The sequence below is a fragment of the Rhodnius prolixus genome, unplaced genomic scaffold, assembly GCF_049639745.1.
Source record: "Rhodnius prolixus isolate KJV_2025 unplaced genomic scaffold, Rpr scaffold_6, whole genome shotgun sequence".
Lineage (NCBI taxonomy): Eukaryota > Metazoa > Arthropoda > Insecta > Hemiptera > Reduviidae > Rhodnius > Rhodnius prolixus.
Genome location: NW_027411634.1, coordinates 5,876,585 through 5,903,115, shown reverse-complemented (window position 1 = coordinate 5,903,115; position 26,531 = coordinate 5,876,585). Strand labels below are relative to the sequence as shown.

The 26,531-nt window shown below is 31.2% G+C and overlaps 1 protein-coding gene and 1 long non-coding RNA gene across 6 annotated transcripts in view; one reads left to right on the top strand and one right to left on the bottom strand.

Moving 5' to 3' along the window:
• Positions 1-19,275, top strand: part of LOC141461151 (A-type potassium channel modulatory protein KCNIP2-like) — a 319,616-nt gene extending 300,341 nt beyond the window's left edge. For 2 of the 5 annotated variants that reach the window (XM_074141913.1, XM_074141915.1), the window contains 3 exons: positions 716-786; positions 15,769-15,981; positions 17,334-19,275. In XM_074141913.1, coding sequence (XP_073998014.1) covers positions 716-786; positions 15,769-15,981; positions 17,334-17,444 — 395 coding nt within the window. In that variant the 3' untranslated portion in view covers positions 17,445-19,275. Of the gene's footprint in view, positions 1-715; positions 787-906; positions 1,406-15,768; positions 15,982-17,333 lie in introns of those variants that run through there. The other 3 variants (XR_012462621.1, XR_012462620.1, XM_074141914.1) reach the window with 3 other exon arrangements.
• LOC141461155 (uncharacterized) lies at positions 14,887-16,715 on the bottom strand. Its single transcript, XR_012462632.1, has 3 exons — positions 16,459-16,715; positions 15,473-15,641; positions 14,887-15,182 (listed from the first exon to the last, which is right to left on the bottom strand). It is a non-coding gene; the product is annotated as an uncharacterized lncRNA (long non-coding RNA).
• Positions 19,276-26,531: the final 7,256 nt, after the last annotated feature.

Here is a 26,531-nt window from a genome sequence, read left to right as displayed (position 1 = left end):
CCTACTTTGAAACAATTAAAATTTTATAAAAAAACAAGCGAAGTTTGAGAAAAACTATAAGAACTGTAAGAGACAGTCGTGAGTGGTAACCCAGAATTTTAATAAGATCAGAAAATTGTAAACATTCAAAGTATAGTTTAACTAACATATCTCATAATCCCTATAATCCTAAAACATTGACCATAGTTTTGAATACCCATGATGTGGGTAGAATACAGTGGGTTTTTGAACCATACAAACAACAATAGTACAGACATGGTTATCATAAAGAGGAAAAACAACCTGTAGAGGAGAGCTATGGAGTGCGGCAATAACAGAGCCCACATCTCGTGCTCTGCACTCTACAATAAGCCAAAAACCACATGAACCAGATATGAACTGCTGTACATTCAACTGCATACAATTTTCTTAGTCAAAGAGTTTATAAACTTGGAGTTCCACCTTAATTAAAGTACTTCGTAATCCCCTTTTGCACATCTTGTAATCTGGAAATTCCTTGAATACAGAGGAAGCCACCATCTTTCTCCTCCCATACACTTGGATAAGTGAAATTTAAGCCAAACTTTAACTTTGCTAGGAACTTTAAAGGTAACAATTTTCCTTTCATTCGTGTTAGAATAATCTGGTTTCAAAAGCCCAGCTAAATAGTTTTAATTGTTAAATTCTAAATATCCTTAATAGAATTTTATTGATATTATTTGTATTCTTGTTTCAGATGCCAGCCAATACGCACACTATGTTTTTAACACCATAAAACATAATCAGACGGGAAAAATTAGCTTTGAGGTATGTAAATTTGAAAATTGAAGGCAGCATTAAAATCAATTTGGCAGTCCAATTTATTATTGAGCTTCTATTTGGATTTCTTTATTCGATTATAGCTAGTGATGTATGTATTTTATGTAGCAAAGTGCCAGAATCGTTGCCTCATATTTTATTTGCTTGCCTAGCCATTTAAATCATTTAAGATCGACATATTTACAAGACTATGAATGCTCCCTCAGCTCTCCATTAAGCGATCTTCTTCACATTCAAAATATGATCAATATTTATAATTATTTTCTAAACGCCAAGTCCCTAAGGGATCTTATAAATTATTTCCCTGTTTTATTTGTTTCACCCTAAGTATTCCTTTATGTTTATTTTTATAAATATTATTTTCTTTCTATTATCCAGAATTTCCTGTTCTTTTTGTTTTTGTTTCCAATATAATGCCTTTTGTTTGTTTATTTAATTTTATAATTATGTAATTGAAAGTTTTGTATTTTGTTCTTATTCTGTAATCAAAGTTGATGTTTATTTTACATTCTTATTTTGTCTTCATAATATTATCATTTCGGCACTGAACTAACTCTATTTGTAAAAACTAATGTTTAAACAAATTAAATGATTGTTATTATCTAGATTCCCAAAATTGTGTTCTTCTCAAGAACTTCTCCTCAAAGATTAACTGAGCTAAAGCTGACCAATAAGGATGTGGTAATTAGAAAGCATCACTTTATAGAGCCACAAATCGGATGTATGCGTAATGTTTGGAGTAATTTATGTTATATTACCGTAAAGGGAGCGAATACCTGTTTCTGAGAATTTCCACATATGGTCTATCTGTGATAAGGTTTGCTCTTCCTGATGACTCTTTTAAATTTACAAAGTTTGACATAATTGCCTAGAGGCTGTTACTAAGCAGGGCACCAATTAGCTGGAAATGGCTACTTAATTTCCGTGACTGTAGAACGAGAAAATGGTAGGGACTAGTTTTTAAAGTTGAGGTTATTAGTATGAAGTTAGGACATCTTAGGGGCCCTCTGGAGAGGTAAATGGGCATCCAGCACCTGCAATTTCAGCTGTCTCTGTCTAGGTGGACAAGATATGGTAGGCTTTTCCGGGCGACATCCCTCCATCTACTGTTCTTGGAGCTTTGACCTGGAAAGGTAGTTATTTAAAATCAGCCTCGTTTCCTTTTGAACAGAAGCCTTACTAATATGTTCGTGTCACAACCCAAGAGGTTGTTTTTTAATTTATTTATTTATCTATTTTTGTTAAGTAAGAGACAGTCGAGGCCCTTAACCGAATAGGTAAATAATATACGAGTATACAAGAAAAAACAAATCGTTAAAGACAGGAAATTCAAATAAATAAACGTTCCTTTCTTCGATAAAAGAAAGTAAAAACATAGTTCCTGTACTCTCAAAACTAAATGTAAGTATTTACTTAATGTCTAAGTGATTTCATTGATCAATAATTATCTAAAGTAATGGAAATATGTTTCCGGTAAAGTTTGTAAACATCTTTTAACCTCCGGTTTACATCAAATGGAAATTGGAATATACCTTTAATTAGTAAGTTTGTATCAATTACAAACGGCAATTCACGGCAATTTGTTAGACAGCTAAATGTTGTTAGAATTCCCAATTTGATTCGATAAATTAGTGAGAGTATGGAAACATCAGTTGGAAAATACTTACCTCTTGATGTAGAAGTGAACCTCTCCTTAATTGATGTCAATCACAGGGAATCTCGACAATGAAAGTAAAACAAAACGCTCTAGTGAGGAATACTTGCGATTCTCTATTAATTTATGTGTTCGAGGTATTTATTGTTAAATTCACAAAATTACATCATGTTGATGTTTAAATCTCCGTTTAAAAAAATATATATATACATATATAATTGATTCTATTCTATTCTAGCAAACTCCTTGTAGAGGGACTAAAACTAAATGGAAACTCTGCTAATCAAGTATATACCAGAATAATTTTCTTAATTTTTAGCAATACTCACATTAGACGAATGCTGCTAAATAATTTCAGAAGATAAGGGGCCTATAGTTATCTAAAGAAGTGTGTATATATGTGGAAGACACCGCCTCCTGGCTGTACTCTATTGTTGTCCCTTATTGATCACACACTACACTTACTCCGGGGGCGGCATACCCACACACAGATATACTGGCAGCGCAAGGTTACCACTTGTTGCTATACAAATCTCAAGCCACCTACATACATATATGGTGCACTTTCTCTTGCTATTCGCCCGTCAACACACCACGCTGTTAAGTTCATGATTCATTCATAACGTGCAAAGACTGTCATCTCCATAGATGTTACTTCAATCGTCTTATTTATTTTATTTTAATCTATTTCGAATCAGAATTTCCCTTTTGTTGCAAGAAATAGATTTTTAAAAAAAGAAGAAAAAAAAACAGCCTATTTTAACCATAAAAAATCAAAATTACGCACGTACCTAATCATTATTAACAATTCCTCTTTTTTTTGAATTTTGGAATAATACAAAGTTACTTAAATCACTAGGGTTTCAAAAGAACGTAATTTGAAAAAAGTGTCTTTCATTTTTAATAGTGTCGTCATTCTAATAAGTAAAAAGTTAATTAATATCCAAACACCACACTAAAAAAAAGGTCATTTTATCGAACCACGTTATCTTCAGGTAACCAGCAGGCTACACCCTTTATTTTCCCTTAAGGTGGTTTGTTTTCTCAGTAAAAATCTACCGGCTAAATTATAATGAATTTCTTATCTGATGGGAAAAAAAAAGTTCTATAACTTGTTAGCAAACTTGTCGATTAGCATATAATTTTATTAAACTGTTAAAACACTTTTTCACCATAAAGTGATAAAATGACTAAAAAACTTACTTTGTCATAAAACTTTTAAAATATTATTTTAGATAACAGTAATCTGGTAATTTCCCGAAGTGGCTTTGCAAAAATTAGGAGAACTCTGACATCTAAACTACAAAAAATAAATATAAAATAAATAAAAATTTTATCTGATTTGAAATTTACATCGGCGCCTAATACTAATCCACATGCAAATAATTGTAAAAATAGAAATAAGTATTTAGGTAAATACGAAGAAGGTGAGAAAGTGCCCTGTAACAGCATTCCGAATAAGTGAATCATTTATTGAAACTTTCAATAGAATGGATTTTCGAGGCCAGTGAGTTCAAGCCGTCTAGAAAGTTGGTCAGAGAGAATTTGGAGATGACTTGAGATGGATTTGGTACCCTAGGGTTCCCTGGAACGTTGACAGGGATTCCGCAAGTGATCACTATTTGCTCAGCCAAAACACTCGTTAAAATGGAAATCATCTATACAAATATCTTATTAAGATGTTTGCATTAAGATTAAATAAACAAGCTTTGATAAACTATTTTATCTGCTACTTAAATATAAGGTTCCTTCAAGAAAACCATGAGCTCGAAGGGTTCTTAAAATTGTAAAAGGTCGATGACCCCTAGTTTAGAGGATTCGAAATGCTATACTTGCTAAGGACAAAATACTTTGTTTACTTCAGGTTGGAAGATAGTATTGAAATCGTTTTAGATTTTAGATAGTTTGAACATATTAATCAGGAGCGTTTACTATTTTTTGAAGGATTTTCTATGGCAGGGCTGGTTAGGTTAAGGGTTGAATGCTACGTTGAATCCCACTGCTCGATGCCATTATGTAAAGATCAGTTTGATTGTGTTGTACAGGGTAGTTGTTTATTTTGTAATGACAGATTAGATCAGTTGTTTCTCTAGTTATTTTAGCTGTCGGTAGCGATTATTCGTTGTTTGTCTTTCAAATCGAGTTTAGGAAATCCATGTAAGTCTCTTGTCGATATACATTTCAAGACAGAGGACGAAATCAAAAGCAGCGAATGGAATTTTGTTGAAATAAAGAAGGGGAAATAATTCATATCTTAATCTTTCCAAAAGAGTGAGGATGTTTCTAAATTTCTCTAATGCGGGATTCGTGATGAGTGCAGCAATATCATCTGCATAAGAGTAGGGTAGGCTTTTGAAAGTAACGGTTAGAGAGGTAAGATTGATGAGATTAAGTAATGAGTTAAAGGGAGAACGCTCTTCAGCTGCAAGAGCAACCCTAGGTTTCACGCCCGATCTTAGCATCCTTTACATTTAGAAAAACGCATGAACCTAAAAGAAAACCCCGAAATTATTGGGCTGCAGCCTTCAAGAAGAATCTGAGCGTCTGTCATCTAACAAGCAAACATTCTCCATCGATGTTGACCTAGGAATTCCAAATCCTTCCTCACATTCTGCAGTCATTTCAAGTGAGGCATTCCTGTGACTCCTTTTCAGTATGACCGAACCATGATCATTGAAGAGAGCCATATTTGAAGAAATGGAAAAGATAGAAATTGTATGCAATATTTTTGAGTAGATAGTCATATTTATTTAAACCTATTGACTTTTTTAATTTTTAATGGACTAAAATGCTGATTATTTTCCGTGGAAATTCCATTTCCTATATATTAGTGAACACAATTCCTTTCTATTATAAGAGAAAGTATTCAAAGAAAAATAAAAGAGAATATTGATGAAGTATTATTATAAGTATGTAAGGAGGTTTGCATTGTCGAACCCAGATTGTTATTATACTTTAAAGAACAAAAATTGAAAAGAAAACAGAAGTAATGAATTGTAAACATCCGATTTGCGGTATTAATGGAACAGAGATTATGTTTTTGTTTACTGTAGGGAGAACAAGAACAAAACTCACTAGCAGCCTTCTCTTCAATTTATAATCTCAACATTTTAAACGGGAAAAACAGTAGCAAAAAACCTTTCAACCGTCATAATCTTACAATTATCGTATAAAAGGTTGCCAGTAACAAAGAAAATTGCTTCTTCAATAAGGGGATTCTTTCTCTCACCATTTCTCTTTTTTTGTTCATTGTAAGGTTGTGGTAAAATTATGAGAGAAATATTGAATTGAATGGAATTTAATTTTGGTAAAGCACTTCTGTATTTACCGAGGCGTAAATATTTTAACTTTCAATACTAAGAAAATTTTAGTTTTTAATGGCTACGAAGGACCAAAGTCTTGTCGCCAAGGCTCACACCCTATTCTTGTCTTTCGTCAATATTCTTTTAAGTGCAGCCAGAAATTATTCTTGACTTCTCCCAAACATCTCAACTTTGGACTCTCGCTGGAACTTTTTCTCTTGGTATACATATCTAACTTTGGTCCTCTGTCTCTTCCATGTGGACACTACCAAAGAACCTATGCCCAATTTAGTAAGTCAACCAACTTTTATGTCCTTTTGTTTTAAAAAGTTTAAATGATCTGCAATTTTACGCATTGAGTTAAACTTACTACCTGTTTGTAAAAACCATTTTTCCCTGTCTCAAAACGTTTACTTTCTGTGAAAATTCGAATCATCTGTTAGACTGATATAGTACGTTATTTTACTAAATGAGAAAGAAATTAAGAGATTGCCCAATATTTGAAAAGTATGTACTCAAATTTATTTAACGTACTGCCTACTTTCTATCGTCCAAATATTCTGTAATGTAGATCTAATTCAGAGATGCTCTCATTCTGTTAGAATTCCACGCATACACATTACTAAACTAACATAACTGGCTGGCCAACAGTTTATAAAATAGGGCTGTGTCCCTCATACTCTCTGGTTAGAGAACTTGGTGAGGCGAACATTCCATTACGACCCGACAGCAGATACTTCTTTCTCTTCTTCTCACTTCGTACACCCTTCCGTTGTTTTCTCTCCACTTACTCTTTGTCAGCAGGCTAGCGGCTGCCAATATACCGAACAAGACGAGAAGACCCACTTTAGCTGAATGTATAAACAGGACGTAATGTTAAGTAGACATTTCACATGACCATCTCGTTTTACATTTCCCAACTTAAACGACATCAGAGACCTGAGCAGCATAAATTTCATGGCGCTGGGTGGTTTTTTTTTTTTTTCTTGTCAAAAATTATTTCAGGAAAAATAGTCATTGTAAGCAACAAAATTCTAGTACTTATTGCTTACATAGTTCTAATTAACAGATAATTAAAGTTCGACATTTTTACTATTATTTATTTGGGATAAATAAATAGTTGATACAAAAACGTATTAAATTAACAAATTATAAAGGAAAGATAAGCTAAATTTCCAGTTATAATAATGCTTTAAAAGTTACATTTTTTCTTTCCCTTCTCCTCATAAGTGAAAATATTGCTATCTTGGCAAACAGTTTTCACCGGAATGCATGACTTGGGAACCCCTTTATTTATTTATTTGTCATCGGGGAGTCCTGATTCCCGCTGTACTGCAGTCAAAATGCTTTTAGGACCATCCTCTAGGATCTTTTAATTGATAAATCCTCTCCTCCTTAATAGCTCCAGATTTTCCTCCAATCTTCTTGGCAAAATGTTCTAAAGAGCCAAATCTCATATACTGCAATCTCGTAATGGCAAAATTAAAACGAAGTCAAGTGAATATGAAAAACTGTTTCCTCAGAGAATATATTTCAATGTTTACAGCTTAAATTCGCGCGCCCCCCTCCCGAATAAAGTACAACAACTCTGAAAGAATTTTAATTTATTAGTCAGTCTTATAATTTAATTTAAAATAATTATTAATAGATTATACATATATCAAATTGTTTCTAGAAATATGGGTTTTTAAGAAACACCTAAAAATAGAAATAAATTAATTTAAAAAAAAAATTACTCATGCACAATATACAGAACACTTACAAAAGTACTACGTAGGTTTCATTAATTTTATTTCATAATTTTTACAGATGTTTTATGATTCATTAACATTTTGAATAATTTTTATAACACTTCATGAAACCTCCCTCACTCAGACTCAGACAGCAAGTGTGATGTGAGGTAGGATTGATAGGGAAATCACATTCTCGGAGTTGCCAAGTGATTATGAACAACCTCTGACCATGCGAGAAAGACCGAAATCGATCAGGAATACAATAAACATGCATTCTACGACGGATGAAATCGACCATATTATCCATCTCTTGATGGACTTGAACCGTATTTTTCTAACTATAGTTAATATATATTTTTGGTATGTATTATAATTTTTGAATTATTGCCTGAAAAGCATGATTTTTCTTGAATGTGGCTCAAACTTCATACCACGTACATTATGAATTTACATTACGGCGAATTTTATTTCAAATTTTTTTCTCATTTAAAATCTAATTTTAAACCTAAGCCCAGAAATTAGATTATTTTTTTTTTCTGCATTAATTTACATAATTAAAATGCGTTGCAAAAAGTCTGGGTTGGAGAAAATCCGATTACAGAATTAAAAGTGCCTTATCTGAACAGCTTTTCTGTACTATTAATTACTCAGTTTTCTTATTAATGAGCAAATTGTGTACATATTTTTTATCGTGGATTCCCTTAACCATTGGAAATGAGCGATTTACTTGCATTCCTATTCATTTATTTATAAAAAAAGAACTTCGAAATGAAAATTTTGGTTTGCTGTATTTTTTTTCCTTACCTATATTATTTCTCTTTCGCTTTCATTCAAAACTCTATAGAGCTGGCAACTGTAAATAGCATACATGTGGAAAGTTAACGTACATGTAAAAGTAAGATAAAACGGTCCATTCATTATCTGCCCTAGTCGACATCCAGTTTGTTCGTTCTTCACTGTCATTAACAGAGTGGTTAGTTAGCATTTACAAAACATGAATATATTTGAAAAGGCATTAAAAAAAAGGTCTATCCTTAGTTATTAACCTCTTTGAGCTTTGGTAATTTAATATTTATTTCCAAAGCTGCGGCATTCTTTTTGTTCTTACTTACGTAAAGAAAGGTAGCACTGCGATTTGATAAAACAGTTGACAATGAGATCGAAACGTAGTTGAAGTTAAATTCACTGCACCAACTGATAATAAACAACCTTTGACGATGAATGAAAAATACAAATAAAGCATGTGTGCTACGTAGTATAAAGTCAGCGATTATTATGACCGATTAGCGCTATTTTCTTGCTGTAATTCATCACAAAACGAATTGAATTGAAATTCCTAAATTATGATCAGTCTTCAAAATACAGAGCTCCGTAATCTTTTGCTGTACTAGAAACTGTGATCTGTAATTTAAGGCTGAGGTGTTCGAGTAAACTATTAAGACCTATTAAAGTGCAGTATCGCTAGTATTCACTGTACCTCTAATTTCCAGTCATTGAAAGAAACTTGTTTTAGTATTATAATAAGTTGAACTGAATTTTCTTTATTGAATTTCCCAGGAACTACTGGGGCATATTATTTCTCTGACGCAGAGAGGCTTGTACGTTAGATATTTCAGCTCGATTGGTTATTTTGTACCAAACGTGAATCGGGGTATTTGTTTATTTGCATAATCACATGCATATTTATAAATTTAATGAACATAACATATTTTTTTCAATTATTTTTTAAATATTTTATCTTTATCTAAACATTTTTAGAAGCCAACTTGGTTATTAAATTAAGTTCTAGTGAGTTCTCAAGAAGTCATTGTAAGAAGTAGAAAAGTTGAAATGACTTGAGGTTTTGGAAGGCAGATCTGTTCTACTATTAACGTATGTTGTTATTGTAATTTGTAAATGGTTGCCAGGAGATCGGCTACGTAGCTGTGTAGAGATGATAATCTAAGCGGGATTGTGATTTGTGAGCATTTCCAGGTCTAGTGTTTGGTTCCCATATCAATCTTTTTGCAAGTCAATTTGCACAGTTATACTCCAAAACCTTGTGAACGTTTTGGAATTAACTTCCATCTAGAATGCTGTGTCTAGCGTAGCCTTGCACTAAGAATTTCTTTGAAACTGGAGTTGCTTTCCCCTACTTAATCCAGTTCATTAGATGGTTCAGGAAGTCTGGTATTTTAAAACTTTTTTCAGTCGAATGACCGCCCATCAATAAGCTATCATGAACTAGAGCGAATATTTAATTAGGGACATTCTCCGATAGTCCCACACTAACCTAGAATAGACCAAATAACTCAGGTTTTTTCCCCTTCCTTATCCCCACTCGAGTTTATTTTTAATTTTCTAATAAAAATGTTCATATGGCACAAACTGTTTGGCACCATTTCTTGTAATATTCCGTTGAACTTTAATGCTTCAGAATATCATCTCTCTCTTCAGAAAAAAATTATTTTCTCTGCTCAATTAATTTTTCAATTTTTTGATATACTAAAAATAAAAACAGACCAAAACTATGAAAGAAACATGTTTCTAATATTTGTTTAATGCAAAATATTATATATATATATTTTTTTTTTTTGTCCTTAGAGATGAAGTAAAAAGAAAAGAAGAAGCTACATTGATTGATTGAGCCTTTGTCAATCGATCATAGCCTAGAGTTAGGTTATCCATTAGCGTTAATGCAGCTTCTCACACCTTTTTTATCTCTCGGTTCGCAATAAAATAAAAACTTGGAATTTCTTATTTATTACGTAAATTTATAATTTTTAATAAAACTTTGCTGGAACCAAGGTAAAATATATTATAACTACAATGTTATTCAATTTTATTTATTAAAAGTATTTTCAATTTTAGTTAAAAAATATGATTCAATATATTCATAAAAATGAAAGTAGTGTATTCACAAATTTAATTTAAATTCACTTTATCATTTCTTGCTTTTTTTGTGAGTGACTAAGCCTAGGATAGCCAAAGCACGATTGGATCCACATATTACTCCGAATAGTGATAGATGATTAGCAGCTCAGGATAAGACAAGTTTCAGAGCTGGCCTTGAACCCCCTTTTATTCTTCATCTGAGTCCATACGATCAAGTTATTATGTAAATATTGGATGTTTCCTTTTCAACATCACTATCTTTACAAAGTCCATTGTGTAGACAGTTATCTTTAATGCCCATCTAAAGAATCCTGCCAAAAAAAATCTTAGTAAGAAACAGCTAAATTTTAAAAATCATAATCAAAAAGCGCAGTCTGAAATGATAAAAACATCATCAAAAATGACATCATGACATCATTAACGGAATATCTTCTTTTGAGATTCCCAAAACTTTCCAGTTCAAATTTGAAGGTAGTCATAAGAATCCAGAACGTTCAGCGAGCAGATATCTTTTTTTATCGATAATATAGTGTGCAAATCGGAGGGTTAGGGACATCCCGACCTAACGACTACACCCACAATCGGTCTCTCCCCTTACCAAGTTTACTGCAGTCTAGTATTAAGTGGTTACTGTCAGACATGGTATCTGCTGAGCATGAACAAGTTGGGTTGATCTCTATGCCAATTCTAGCTAGATGATGTGATGAATAATAGTGGTTAAATCTTAACCTGCATATGGTGGTGTAGAATTGCCTGCTGAAATTGCTGTACTTGTTGAACCAAGGTGCTTTGGGTATGCTTGGTTGTATGGCTGCATAAAATTGCCCCTTGGATCGTTTAGACAGTTCGTATTCCCTTTGCCATTCACTGTAACTCATTATTTTTGCATAATTCTTTATATCCGAGTTTTGCAAATAGTTAGGGGTTACATATTGCAATGAAATAGCTTCTTTTGCCAATTTATCTACTATTTCATTTCCTTCTAGTCCCATATGGCCTTTAATCCAGATTAGATGTACCGATCTATTTTTATTTAAAATATTATTTAGCAGGTGAACTGTCTCCAAGATGAGTGGTGAAGCTTTACCTCCCGGGCTTTTCAATTTTTGTAGGACGCTTTTACTGTCTGAAAGAATCAAAACGAGAGGTTGGTCTATTGTTTGAACATAGTGTAATAAAAACCCATTGTATTCTCTTGAGTCCCAAATCCGATCATCCAAAACACAACTTGTATGAACCTCAGTCAAAGAAATCATTGATCCCTTCAATAAATTATGCCTGCCTCATAATGGACGCCCCAAGTATGGTACATTCTTTATAATTCTTAGGACATTTATACATTAAACCAGACCACAACCTTTTGAGGGAAATCCTCTTTAGAAGGAACTAGGCTCCCTCGCTAATAGTGGTCTAAAAGAAAAGTATCCTCTTCATTTTTCCTATTTAACTACTCAATTATCTACCAGGCAGTGTTTTTTTTTACCTCGTAAGATTAGTTACTGCTAATGAATACGGGTATGTCAACTGTTATCTGTTGAAAGAGGATAAATCTACTTTTTAATGAGTAATTACTTGAGTGCTTAACCAAGAAATACACTAAAGTTCCTGTACAAAGTACGAAATTAAAAGACTAAAGGTTAAGGTACATTTCACCTGAATACCTGCGTGTCTATTAATTATTAGGGCATGCTTAGACGATCTAATTAGAGAGAGACAGGAGCGTGCTTCTCGCTGTACAGGTCTTCAGAGAGTAGTTGCCCTCTCTTCTAACGTCTGCATAATAGATCCCACTTTTACACTAATGATGCCAAGCTATTAATTTGGAACATTAAACTTAATGTTCACGGAAAATTGTTTTCTTTTTAAGTATTCTTTATTCATTATGAAGTTTATTTCTTGTTTTCATTTATCTTGAGTGTCTGCTTTGAAACTTTCTTTAGTTATTTTAATTACAATTCTTTCAAATTGTCTTTAAAACCAGGAATTATTACTAGACATTTATTCTCTGTCGGCATGGTTTCAAGTGCTCTTCTAAATATTTTTTAAAATTATACTTCGTGTAAATTTATTTTGATGAGTAGTTGTTATTTCTTATATCATTCATTAGGATTTGGCAATGAATTTAGTAATTGAGTATACCTCTTGCGTATAAATTTTTACATAAATACATTTCATTATTATTAATGTGATTTTTATGATGACAAAGCCACAAATTAAGCGCATCTGAATTGCATCCGTGAAAAATTCAGTCTAAAAATATGTACCTTATTGTAAGTACCTTAAAAAGGGGAGTTAAGGCTTTTTAGGAAATGTTCATCCCAACAAAGAAGCTCCCTCTCTTTCTCAGCGTTCTCCAGACATTTCCTTCCTTGAGAATTAAGGGAGGATCTGCCGCCAGGGTATGGTTTTCCCAATCTATTGGCTTTGGAAGAATGTATTCCTAACTTTTTAATTTGGAACAAATTCTGGAAATCTAGTCAGAGCTTTGAGGGAAGGAGTTCGTGGGTCATCAGCGAGACATTTGAAGATAGGTTTCCCTCTCTTCTTAACTCTCCCTTTGTTGTTATTTTTTGTACCCTTTTGATCTTGGGGAGCCATCTAATGTTGTTCTAAGGAACATATGCGGTTTAGGGAGCTTTGAGGGCGTGGCACTTCAACACCTGGTTAGTTTGTAGGTGTTAGTGGGGAATATACTCTACCTATGGAAGAGCTGGCTATAAACTTCTTCTCCAATGTGAACTTCTCTTCTGATCTAGGGAGAGTGATTTCATATCTGGGGGTGCTGAAGAGTCTCGCCTGGCACAAATGGAGGTACGATAATCTAATAATAGGTCATTGTTTATAATAACTCGGAAGTAAATCAAATCTGTAATAAAGAGTAGAATTGAACAGATCAATTTCAAAAACCCTCACATCCCAGATCACAGTATGCACTGGAGAAATTAGAACATTTATAGATTGATAGTTCATGCTGACCTGGTCCAACTATCAAATAGTTTATTGAGTGCCATGTAACATGATATGAGTGGATTGTAGTTGGAACTATTACTCTGGCGCTGAAGTGGTTGTCACGAACATGTAAGTGAAACATTCATGCAATGTTGAAGCTGTTCCTGTCAGTACTGACTTGGCAAACAATTGATGATTCAAGAGAACTAGCTACGTACAAATTTAACCAAATTTATGCACTGTGTTGTAGTAAATTTACACATCTTTCTTTTATGGTAATTATTACAAAGTTTGTAAAAAGTAAAATAATTCTTATTTTTTTCATTCAAGTAACAAAGTACGAGTTGTGAACGGAATTAATTTCATCTTATTAATCATAAAATAAAATCTTGTAAGTCCAAGACCGCAATATTCTCCTACCGTTTCTTTTCTTGAGCTCTTAGACAGGCAAATCGGCTTTTTATAGGGCGCCGGGTTCTAAAATAGTGTAGAACCATTTACATATGTTTATCTTAATTCGGTTTTCTCAAAAAAATATAGTATATACAGATTTTGTTCCACAAAATTGGTAGCCGAGCGGTTAGAGGTGAGACCAGTAAAGCTAATATGTATTGTGGTACTGGGTTCGATTCCCGGTCTTAGGCCTTGGATTTTATTTAATGGTTAATAAAAGAAATTTACAGTAAAGTATGTTTGCTAGTGGCCTCCGTCCACGGCACCTAATTGGTAGTTGGGCATTAAGCCCCGCCTGAAAAAATAGGCGATTACTTACAGATTTTGTTGTTTAATTAAAGCCAATTGCAAAAAGTACATCGTCCTTTTAATATATTTTATTTTTTAAATTAGTTATTACTATTCAAAGCGGTCTTTTACAATAAAAAATAATCATAATTAAATCGCTCAGTTTAATGTATACGAAAACTACAACTAAAAACTAAAATAAATTTTATAATGAAGTTTTTTAGCTCATTTGCATGAATTGGAATAAATGAAATATTCACTTTTATTTTCATATTCATTCAATATGCTATCGAATTGGGTGCTTCACTGGGTTTTATTCTTTTTATTATTAATAATGGGTATTAGTATGCAAGATAGGAAATAGCGACTGGAGTCGGAATAATCTTTAATTTCTCCATCTGGTATAAAGTCAAGCAAGCAACTATTTTTTTTTTTTTATACAGGGGGAGCAAGATGTGACCGCAATTGGTTATTGGACTAAATTGTCTTTGGATCTGCAATTAACTGGCTAAAGTATGGGTAGCATGTCTTGGTTATTCGATTAATTAATTTTTCTTTTAATTACAAAATTCTTTATGGCATTAAGATCAAAATAATTAGTAGATTACTAGAATTGTAAAAAAAAAATACTCTTCTTTTTAAACTATAAAGATGTTTTGTAAATAGTTTCTTCCATATTCGTCTTGTAAAGCAAAATATTTTATTTTTCTTTAGAATAAGGATGCCGCACAGCAGATCTTTGCAAGGAAGAAAGCTGACAGAATAAATAAATATTTGTATTAATTAGGAAATAGTTGAATTATAATTATTGATCAAAACTTTTTTCTTAGGTTCATGAAAAATTTTAAGTATTGTTTAAATAAAGTAATTGTAATTACAAAAAAAAAGAAAAAAAAGATGCTTTTTTGTCCCCGGAAAAAGTAGTTCAGTCTACTTAAGTCTTGAGAGAAAGAAAGGCTTTTAGTTCTTCAATACTCCATTTCTTCCACTTCTTTATTGTGCACCAAAATAGCAACTCTACTTCGAGGCCCAATAAAGCGTAGAAAACTATATAATGAAACTGGCTTTTTTTTCCATTTTACCCATCGTCATGAGGAACATGTAGTTAACTGTTGCCAAAAGTTGCCTTACCTAGAATAAAGTTAAGTAGTTTAAACTTTCAAGTTTCTTACAATGATAACAATTGGTAAAAATGGCTGCAATTAAAGAATAAATCTCGTTATAAGGTTAGGTCTCTATGGTTAACGGTACTTTTTCAAACAAGAATGTCCTCAGATAGCATAATAACAGGGAATTTTATCAAACATTTGTATTCCTACCGATCCCAATCATTTCTGACAAAAATTCTTCGAGAGTAGTGCTCCCTTTACGTTTTCATCAGAATATTTTACTTGTGTTCATAAAAATCCTGTATGACTTACGATTCCCTGCATATGCCTCCATCTTAATCCCGTTATAAAAAGAATGTCCTCTGGTGACGTTCTCTATGCGAATACCGATGGCTTCAAGATTTCTTCACCAATTCATTGCTAAACAAAGTTCTTTTTATCAGCGCTGAGCTCTAACTCCCCCATATTGACTGTTATCTACCTATCAAACAGAAATTTATTGCTGGAGTGTAAGAAAATCATTAGAAATAACCATAGAAAAGAACTGTTAATTTTTCTTTATCTTTTACATTCGATAAATAGATCGATTCATTGTTTTTATTTTACAGGACTTCCTCTGCATACTGAGTAAAGTGTCACGTGGCAGTGTTCAGGAAAAACTACAGTGGGTATTTGGGCTGTATGACCTGAATGGAGATGGCCTGATAACGAAGAAGGAAATGTTAGAAGTTGTTAACTCCATATACGAGATGATGGGAAGATCCACCCAACCACAAGTAGATGAACATTCAGCTAAAGAACATGTTGAAAAGATATTCCATGTAAGTTTGTTCATTTAATTGATTTGGGGGGGGATTTTAAATTGGAAATTCAATGTTGGGGAAGAGCTACTATAGATTCAAGAGGCGCAAGAAAAACTAACCAAGAAGGTAGAAAACGAATGCAAGTGAAGTGAAGTATTCTAAAAGAAAGGCTGACATGGTAACGTCAGTTTTAGAAGGCAAAATTCTGTAGACAATTTTTTAGCTGGTATGTGGAAGGCAAAAGATTATGAGGCTAACCTAAGATTAAATGGTTATCTGGAAGACTTAGGATGGAAGATTTGCGAGGAATCGGTCAAATAAAACAACTCGTTTTTTTTGCCAACGTTTCGACAAATATATTGTCCTCTTCAGGGCCTGGATATTACAAATACAAAACAATTTACAGAGTCAGTAACATAGAAAAAACAGTAAAAATCAGTAATACAAAAATAAACAGTAAAATACAATAAATTCTTTATAACTATTGAAACTTACGTGGCTATGCGGGTTGGTTGAGTTACAGAAACTAAGAGCCAGAAATGGAGATGCAGGTATATATATACAGATTTAGCGGGACTTACACGGGAATTTTGGTAATTACAATTGAACAGATACAATAGACTAATTACAACAAAAGAGTAAATACAATAAATATTGGGAAATTTCTTTAAACAACAAAAACCGTTAAACACAAAACACAGGAGAAACCAAATAACCCTTATGCACTAAATAACAAATAACCAAAAGATTTGAAGTAAATTTTAAAAAAAACAGCAATAATTATGTACAAAATTTGGATATCTATTTATTTTTTAATGACAAAATTGTAGCAGTTAGCCAAATTCGTCGTGTCTGTCCTAAAGTTAACTGTGTTGTTCTGTTTTACTATGTGGCACATTTCAAGAAAATTTCGCTTATACTGTTTTTTTCCCCTATCGAGTACTGTCACATTCTGAAAGTCAAAGTTCTGTTTGTTGTCAATGTAGTGGTTATCTGGAAGCATGGTGAGCTTGCACAGAAATGGTTTGAATGATAAAGATCCGTGGATAGGAAAACTTGAATAAAATCTCTACATCTATTTTGATTTCGGTTGAGGTGACCCTCAAAATAAATAACAAATTATTTATTTACAAAGATCTATGATAAATTATAAAAATATATCTCCTGGATAGGATAGTACAGAGAAGGCTGGCATATTTTATCGTTAGGATTTGGCCACATTTAATCCAATTTTTTTTAGCTCATCAAAGTTAAATCCGAGGTAATAGAATAATCAAGAAAAATTAGTTTTTTTATGTAAAAATTTTGATTCTCAACTGTTTTTTTAAAAAAATATATCATTCCTTAATTGATTTTAATTTGGCTTACAGCTGATCGACACAAACAAAGATGGCGTTGTTACGATAGATGAACTTGTTGAATGGTGTTCAAGAGATGAACAGATCTTACAATCGTTGGAAACACTGGATACAGTCTTGTGATCGGATAGACGTACGTCAAACATTGTACCATTTCAGCAAAAGATATTGAAATTGATGAAAGGTATTAACGTGAGTATGTCCATATTATTTTAATTTTTAAAAAAACGAATGAGGAGGTCGCCCGAGGCAAGAAATATTTTAACATGTGACATATCTAATTTTATATTATAAAAGGTAAATGAGATGTTTGTAATTATTAGCGACAGAAATGATTTTTTTTTTTTTTTTTTACAAAAGAAACTGCTTTTTCAGTTAATAAAATAAAATTATGTCGTCTCCTCTTCAAAAAGAAAGAAAAGATATAGTGGTATAATATTGAGAGAAAGAGCGAAGGGTCCAGATTGTTTAAACTTCTATCAGAAAAATTCTGTATAGATTTACTATCTGTTTCTTCCGATTTTTTCACCTTTATTAATTATATGAATTCTGTATAAAGAAGAAAATGTATGTTATCTTACTTTTAAATATTTCTGTTAATATTAGTATTTATTTTAAACCTGAGATCCATCGACTGCGATCACGTAAAAAAAGAAAAGAGCCTTAATATTTTAAAATAAAATGAGAAAATGTTAATAATAGTTTTGTAAGTGTAAAGTTGTAAGATAAAATGGTAAAAAATTTATATATTTTAAAGTTCATGTAAAAAAAAGTTGAAAAAGAGTTCTCGAACTTATCAATATTCTGAAGTCTGTGTAGAGTCTGGAGAAATAGGTGCCAAAATTGATTTAGAAAAAATACAAACAAACAAAGCTCTGTTTTATGTCTATAAGTCGAGAACATCGATAAATCGTAGTGGTTTTTTAAAATGCTAACATTTACCAAGTATATAAAGTTTTTAAATTGATATGGTTGTACTAAAAGAATATTTGAAAGTCACGTTTAGTCACCATTATAGCCATTCATAAGTTTAGGAATCTATGTTTGTCACAGAAAAATATTGCATTAATTAGGCTTGCATTGCATGCGTTTATACGAGCTGTTTGAGTTTTCGATATTCATTCATTTCGACGACACTAAATTCACCACATTCACAATTTGGAAAAAAAAAGTCTTCCTTCTTCTCATTGGATTGTAGCCAATAATTTAACCATGATGTTCATAGAAACATTTAATCCACGCACAAAAGGTATCAATGGAATCAGTACGTGAAATCAAATTCTCTACACCAAACTAATCTTATTTCTGAAGATTTTATTGAATTTCTAATTTCTGACAGAATTAAAAAAAAAACAAAAAGAAAAACATTTAATAAACTGATAAAAATCGACCGTATTATTTCCGGAACCTCTCTCTTTTTTTCTCTCTAAATGATTCTTATTTAGTTAATAATTTTTCGGCGAAGTGGTGCAAGTGACATTTCATGAAATATGGGGTTTTACCGAGCAAGTTGGCCAGTAATCTTAACATATAGTAAGGGCGTTTTCTCAACTTGTTTTCACGCTCCTTTCAATTATCGCTTAGCCTGATTTTTGTGTAATTTCTCTCGCTTTTGAATTCGATTTGACATCGGTAGTAACCTAGAAATTTTAATTTAAACAAATTATTTGTGAATTTATCTATTTATTCTATAAATTAATTTATTAATATTAAATTGCAGTTATGGCACATATTATAAATGTGGTGTGCCTAAGTGGTGGGTGCAAGCCATTTTTTTATTCGCCTTGATGTATAACATGTACGTTTCAAGGATATACCCAAACAATGATGGGAATTAGCTCGATGTTTGGAAGGTAAACAAACTGTGAGTATCTTGTAACTCCTAATAATATTTAAAAATTTAGTGAGAAAAACTCGCAATACTGTCTCTTAATGCAATCATTATTACTGATCTCCTTAACAAAAACTTAACAGTTTAAAAAGTTACTTAACCCTTATACAACTGTCCTGCCGGACAGTTTTAATTTAAACTTTTTCGTAAAAATTAGAGGTAATGGAGATGGTATGTCCATGTGATCTTTAAGTTAAGGTCAATATTCTTGCTTTTCTTAAAAAGTGTAACCAAACTGCCATTCTTCTATAGAATAATCTCTTGGACATCATCAGATAAAAGTATCAGTGTAGGCCCACAAATTTTCAACAAATTAAAAAAAAAAAATTGTTTCTTCTGTGTGATATTGGGATCATTACAGAATATCCCTTTTCTTTTATACTTTTTTTGAGATACGCTGTCCATACTCATAGACCAGTTTGTTCTTTTTGTGTGTTTAAGGGTTTCGTACTTACTGTTCAATTTTAAAAATTAGACTAGATCGGGACACAATTAATAGGGTTTAATTTTATAAAACATTTTCACACATTTTTATAAATACATGATAAAATCTCAATCAGGTTTGTGAATAACTGAAAACATAATTGGAAGTCACATTCAGTAACAAAACCGTGATGAATAGACCACTTTTGAATCAAGGTACGGAAGCTATTCGGTTCCGGAAAAACTTCTTTATTAGACTAGTTTTGATTGGGTTGTTTCCCTGTCCATTTCGTGTTTTTCACCTTTTGCTATAATGATGTTGAATTTTTTTGTATTCTAATTGCTCACTTCTTTGCACAAATTAAATGACTTTACTCCTCTTAGGACTCATCGAAATAAACTTAAGCCTTTATTTATTTATTTCATTAACTAGTCGATTATTTTCATTATAAAATGGCCGTACTAAAAAAAAATTAGACAACTGACAAACACAGAAAAACTGTGCTTCACAAATTGCCTAAAAAGAAGTTTTTCGAATAAAAGTTATATTTACATGAACTTTATAAATATTAATGAAGAAAAGTTAAAGAAAATATTTAATGAATTGAAAACTTATTTGCAACGTAAAAGGAAATATGATGAAAATAAATAATTTTTTAAATAAAACAGTTTATTTAAACAAAAATAAAGTTACATAGAAACTAGTTATAAATTCTATTTTTTCTTAACTTAAAAAAAACAACACTTTTTTATCTGTTCTTCAATTTCCAGAAAAAGATAAATGTTCTTAAATATATAAATAATAAAGGCCTCTTACTTTCAACTGTTAATGTAATAATGTTAAAACTAAAGTTAAATAATCTTCAAATCTTACATTAAATATATGTACATGTTATGTCATTGTTATATCAAAAAACTGTGTATATAATAATTTATATTTTATACAAATTTAATAGTATTTATAAAAAAAAAATATTAAGATAAATATGTGTGTGTGCATTCTCAAAATTTAAATTAGTTTATTCCTGATAGTGAGTTAAAACCGAAAAAAAAGAAAAATTCACGTTTTCCAAACGCCCATTTTCGCAAAGCTTTTCGCAATTTTCAAGAAAAGGAATAACTGTTTAGTACCTGATTTTTTTTCTTATTATTCTATAAATGTCATCTTTTTATTATATTTTGCTCACATACTTATACAAAATTTAAAACAATATAAACTTATTAACATATCAATAAAACACAAAATTATTAAAAAAAGTTATTAATGATATGATCCAATTTAAACTTTTAGTGGCATAGTATTTCTTCTTCAACTTAAATTTAAATGATCCTTTATAATTAATTAGATCTAAAAACTTAGCATAAATTATTTCTATAGGTATTTACTCATTGTTTTTTAGAATACAGTTGGGCTCAAATTTAGTTTATGCAATTACAGAAAGGAGAAAAAAATAAATAAACAAATATTTCTTGATAGGTTTTCCGCCATCTCAGCTTTTAGAGACGGTATTTCTCCTAAAACACCTAGTACCCACCCAGGAAACCATAAATTTGTACGCGACCGGCCTCATTAGGAAGTGTGTCTCATCTCTCTACTGTTAGCACGTTTAGGTGACTCCGTAAGAAAACATCTCGCCATAGCAGGTCTAATTTTGGTTAATGTTGTCGAACAGATCTTCGTCTGTCTCTATGTCGAAGCTCAGCTCTGCTAGTTGATGACGATTTTGCTACAGAAGACGGCTTTATAAGTTGGGCTGTATCCAGAGGATAGTTGTTCCCCCATAGTTTTTTGTGACTTTATTTTTCTAGTCCAGGCTATCATTTTTGTTTTATTCTCCAAAATTTTGAGCAGATAATATGCGAACTCTAAGCATTAATGGTAGATTGCCATCAGGTAGTATTTCTGATTACGATTCTTTGGGATTAAGTGTAAAATGAACGCATCTTCCAATTTAAGGTGAATTTCCTTTCCGCCTGAAAGATGCTAGAAAATTTACTCATATCCTAAGTATCATTATGTCCATTTACCTCAGGAGATTAAGAGAGCTCAGGCTCAACAGTTTTGCCCATATTGCCAAAATACCCGGGTTTCTCTAAGAGAAGAGTGAAGGGTCATTGTTCCCAATAACTAGAAGACCCTCTATTTGGAAGAGAGAGCCAACTTGCCAACTTCAGATCCTCCTTACCCTGGTTCTCCAAAGTAGGTTGAACATAATTCATTTAATACTTAATTCTATTTTTAATTAGAAATAAATTCTATACATACGTTTTTATTTCTGTGTTTTACGCGTTTTGATAACTATTAAATTTTAGCATCTACTATTTTAGTGCCTGAAATTAACTTTGCATTGTATATAGCACATGAATTTAAGTTCATTTTTTAATATTTATCTACATATTTATTTCTATTAAGTTTATGTAAAGAGTCGAAACATTTTGATACTAAAAACTTTCTAGAATTGAATCATGATTCATCTTGTGAAAATAATATTCTTCCTTTAAATAATATAGAAATAAAAAAGTAGATAAATAAATAAATTCCTAATAAATTAGTATAAACTAGAACATTTTCTTTGTAAAATATTTGTAAATATAATCTTTAATATTAAAGAATACTCTGTGATTCTAACAGTTGCTTCGAAAATAACTTTTATTCTATTAATTCAATTGTATAAATTAAAGAAAGAAAAAAGACAAAAATAATTGTAGCAAATCTTTTCCTATTCCTTAAATTTTAAACTATATTTAAATAGCAGAAATTTAAAAAATATACATATAAAAATTCTTATATTAATTTTTTTTTGTAGCGAGAATTAATTTTGAGGAAAAATGAATAATGAAATATTATCACTTATACATAGTTGAAACTGTTAGTGTCTTATAAATTTATCTTTGTCAAAAAAGTACATATATATATATATAAAATTTAAGTCTTTCTTTTCTGAATAAATCAATAAATATGTTGTAACACCAATAGCAATTTAAAATGTAAGATTTGATTTTAATACTAATACTTTTATGTTCATTTTGAAGTTGTTATTATAATTCAGCTATTAAAATTTCATTTCATAACAAAATGATTTCAGTCAGTGGTAGGTACATTAAAAAAATTGTTCGAGACATTGAAATTTATATTTATTAAAAACAGTAAGTCACTTTTGAAAAAAAGTCAAACTATTTCAATAGTTGATAACTCAAAAAGAGGGTTTGAATAATAGAATTTCTAAGTTCACTTTCTTCCTGAAAGCTTTGGTAGCTTCGCTGCATTGGTTGAAAAATATTTTAGGATAAGATGGATGGGATTTGCATAGGTAAATCATTGATTGGCAATTAATGATCGTTGACTTTTGCCAATCATTGCACATGTAGTCAAACTCACTAACTGGATGGTTTTCTGAAACGTTCATTATACTCTTGATATAGACGGAGGTGGCGAACAGCAACATTGGTGAATCTTAGTATTGTTCATCCATGTTTGTTGTTCAGTAAATAATAAAATTACTTATTCTTACGAGTTAGTAAGAGGAAGTGGATTTGCCACTCCTTCAGGGTTCCTATATCATTTCTGCGGATACCACAGCCTAACAACACTTACTACTTACAACCTAATATATAAACAATACACCAAGGGCCTGCAGAGATAGTTGAAGTGTACAACTATTTAGGCTTAGCGTACCCACAGGCAAACTCGAGCTATTTTGCGCACACAAAAAAGTTCACTAACACTTTACAGTAGCCCATTATCTTACAATGATCTCTTTGGATAGAAGATTAGGCTTATAGGCAGCCATTTTTCAATTTGCACGATCTAAACAAGCCTAACGTACAAGTCTTTGAAGATAAGTGAAAAATCTAAAACCAAGAAAGGTAATTAAAGAAAAATACTGATAAAAACTATTGTTGAAAGTTTGTTCACTTGGTATTCTGTAGTTCTCTGCTAATTCAAAGATCTTTGGCGAGACATTAAACTATTTCTAGCGATTTCTTTACTCTCTTCGTTGTGCAAAAAAAAATCGATTTCTTGAATGTAACTCATTATGTACTTCTATATTATGTTATTTTCTGTTTCTTTCTTTTGAGAGTAATATCTTTTTTAAATATTATGACATATCTGACGACTACAAACTTCTGTTCTACACACATCTGACAATGCGTAACTCTACTTTTCAAAATTCTTCTATTTGATAAATGGATCATTCATAATTACTCGGCATCTTTTTTTCATTTTTCATTTTTTATCCAGTCAACCTTGAGACACCGATTTGGTTCTTCTGAAGTTGTGGGGCAAATCTTTTTCTGTTTCTATTACTGATTTACTCTCTTGGATAATAGTTGTACTGTTGAAGGTGGTTAGAACCATGAAAGTAATACTGCAAATACTAAATTATACTTCAGGTTAATTAAATTCGGTTTTTACTAAATGTAGTGTCCATCAGAAACTGTTAAAACTCTTAATTCATTCTATCAGTAAACAGTAAAGAATACAACTCGTTGAAAGCTGGTCAGTGAAAACGACTAGGTCTTAGCATTAAGTAAGTCAACAATTAGATAAGTTATCTATCGCTGGAATTGATGTTTTAAAAGCAGAGATAATGGGCGATGTAATTTAGATGTGAAAATAAATTAGTGCTTACCTAAATGGAATTAACATTCCAATTGATAAGAGTAAAAAAAAAAAAGAAATATTTGTCGCTTGGTTTGAATAAATTTTCAAATATTTGATCTTCTCTTATTGAAAACTCGAAAATTTGTCATGATTGAATAAGAAAAAGTAAAAATATTCCCATTGAAAAGTGATATTAAAAAAATTCTATAAAAATGAAGAATGAAACAGTTTGACTTAAGACTCTTCACATAAAATGCAAGTAATACGAAATTAAATTTATTTTCTTTATTTCTGATTTCGTATTGAAAGTTGTTGTTAAATAAAAATTACCTAAAACAGAAGAAAACGTATACAGTTGATTAAAATAATGAAGAATAAATATATATTCCAAAAATTCCTATACGCTAAAATTTTTTTAAATTCATATTAATACTATTATCTACTTTTATGCAATCTTGTGCCAAATTATTGCGCTTTCTTATAACATAGTTATAACAGATTTTTAGGATTTATGGTCAAAGAGAGAGAAAGAAGAAAATAAATGTTGGTATTGAATTTGAAGATTTTCATACTTGCACATTTTATCTGTTTTCTTTTTCATGATTCTTTTCCGTTTCTACCTCCAGATTTGAAAGTTATGTTTTTTTTAAGTTAAAGCATTTAACTTTAGGATCGAAACGGAAGCTCAATCTTCTATAGATGTATTCCTTACATTTAAAAAATAAAAAGTTGCTTCCACTTCTACTTTAATTTTTAAACTAGTAAATGAACTCATTTGGCGACCTTACACCAAAATGAGGTTTCTAGCTCTGATAAAATATCAATTAAGAGCTGCTGAAATAATTTTTTGAAACAATAAATGTTACTTCTCGTAAAATTATTTTTACAGTTAATTTAACAAAAATTTTCTCCAAAACTGGTACAAAAATTTTACTGAGGTTGGTTATATAATTGATGTTTAATCGCGAATTTAACCATACCAATTGCTATTAATTTATAAATCTTTGTTATACTACAAATTTAACACTTATAAATTTTTGTTTTCGTATTATCTAATGCTCTTAGATATTTACTTCCAGTAAAGATATTTAGATATTTTTGTTTCAGATATTTCCATCAGAATAGTATATTTGTAAATATGTAATGAATTATTTTATAACATTTTATATTTTAAATATTTATTGTAAGAAAAGTAATGTGGCGATCAAAGCAAAATAAATATTTGTGTTATATGATTATGTACAATATTTTGGAAATTCTATGAATAAAATAAAAATTTATGTTCAATTTTTAATAAAATTTTGCATTATGTTCGCTGTTTAAAATCTTTTTAAAACATTGAAAGGTCAGAATGCTGGATTCAAAACTTTAATATCTGCGGATAGTATGCGGACTCGGAATATATCTTTTCGTTAATACGTTTTCGTTGATGGTGAACATAGTTCATGTAAAAATTCACAAAGTTATTTCTCTCCATCTTCCCAGTTTATTTCAAAATCCTTTCTTTGGTCATTCCTTTGGGGGACCTGTCTATTCGTGAACTCCCTCCATTCTTTTGGTATGTAATCTACAATCCTTTTAGAAATCTTTCTCCGCTTATTAAAGAAATCTTAATTTGAAGTGTACTTCCTCAGAGTTGTTTCTATTAAGAGCTTTTTATTGGATAACAGTAGGAGAATCACCACGGTTCAGCTTGCCCAAATAAAATAATCATGTTTCACGTTCCACAGCCAATTTCAAAAATTTCCTTATCGCATGTTTGTGTCACGTCCAAGCACGTGCGACTTGAGGGTTTAGTGAAAAGGAATGTATCAAGAAAGAAATATACGGAATTAGAGATACAAGTTGTGTAAGGGAATAGACTAAGGGATGAGCTCTGAAACAATTCGACAAGAACTGGAAAAATAGAGGTGTTAAGGTAGGTACCGTGACATTTGTTAGGTAATTCTAAAAGATTTATTTTAGTAATAATTTAATTTTAAAAGTAAAGGCTTACTTATAATTGCAAAACAACAGCTTTAATTATTAACTTGAGGACATAATTGAGATCATTATAAGTCCTGTAGCAAAACCCGCTAAGTTATTAAGAGTATCGCCTGAGATATATATCTTACCATTACCTGTAGCCAACCGTAATATGGATTTGTCAGCGTTAAGGTCAAATTGTTGAACAAATAAGGACACTAACAGTTGAATGTGACTCACATCAGAGCATTTTACGTGCAACCTTAGTAGAGTTGCCAGATGAATACAGCTCCTCTTTCAAGCCTATTTCCTCAGAGCATACTAA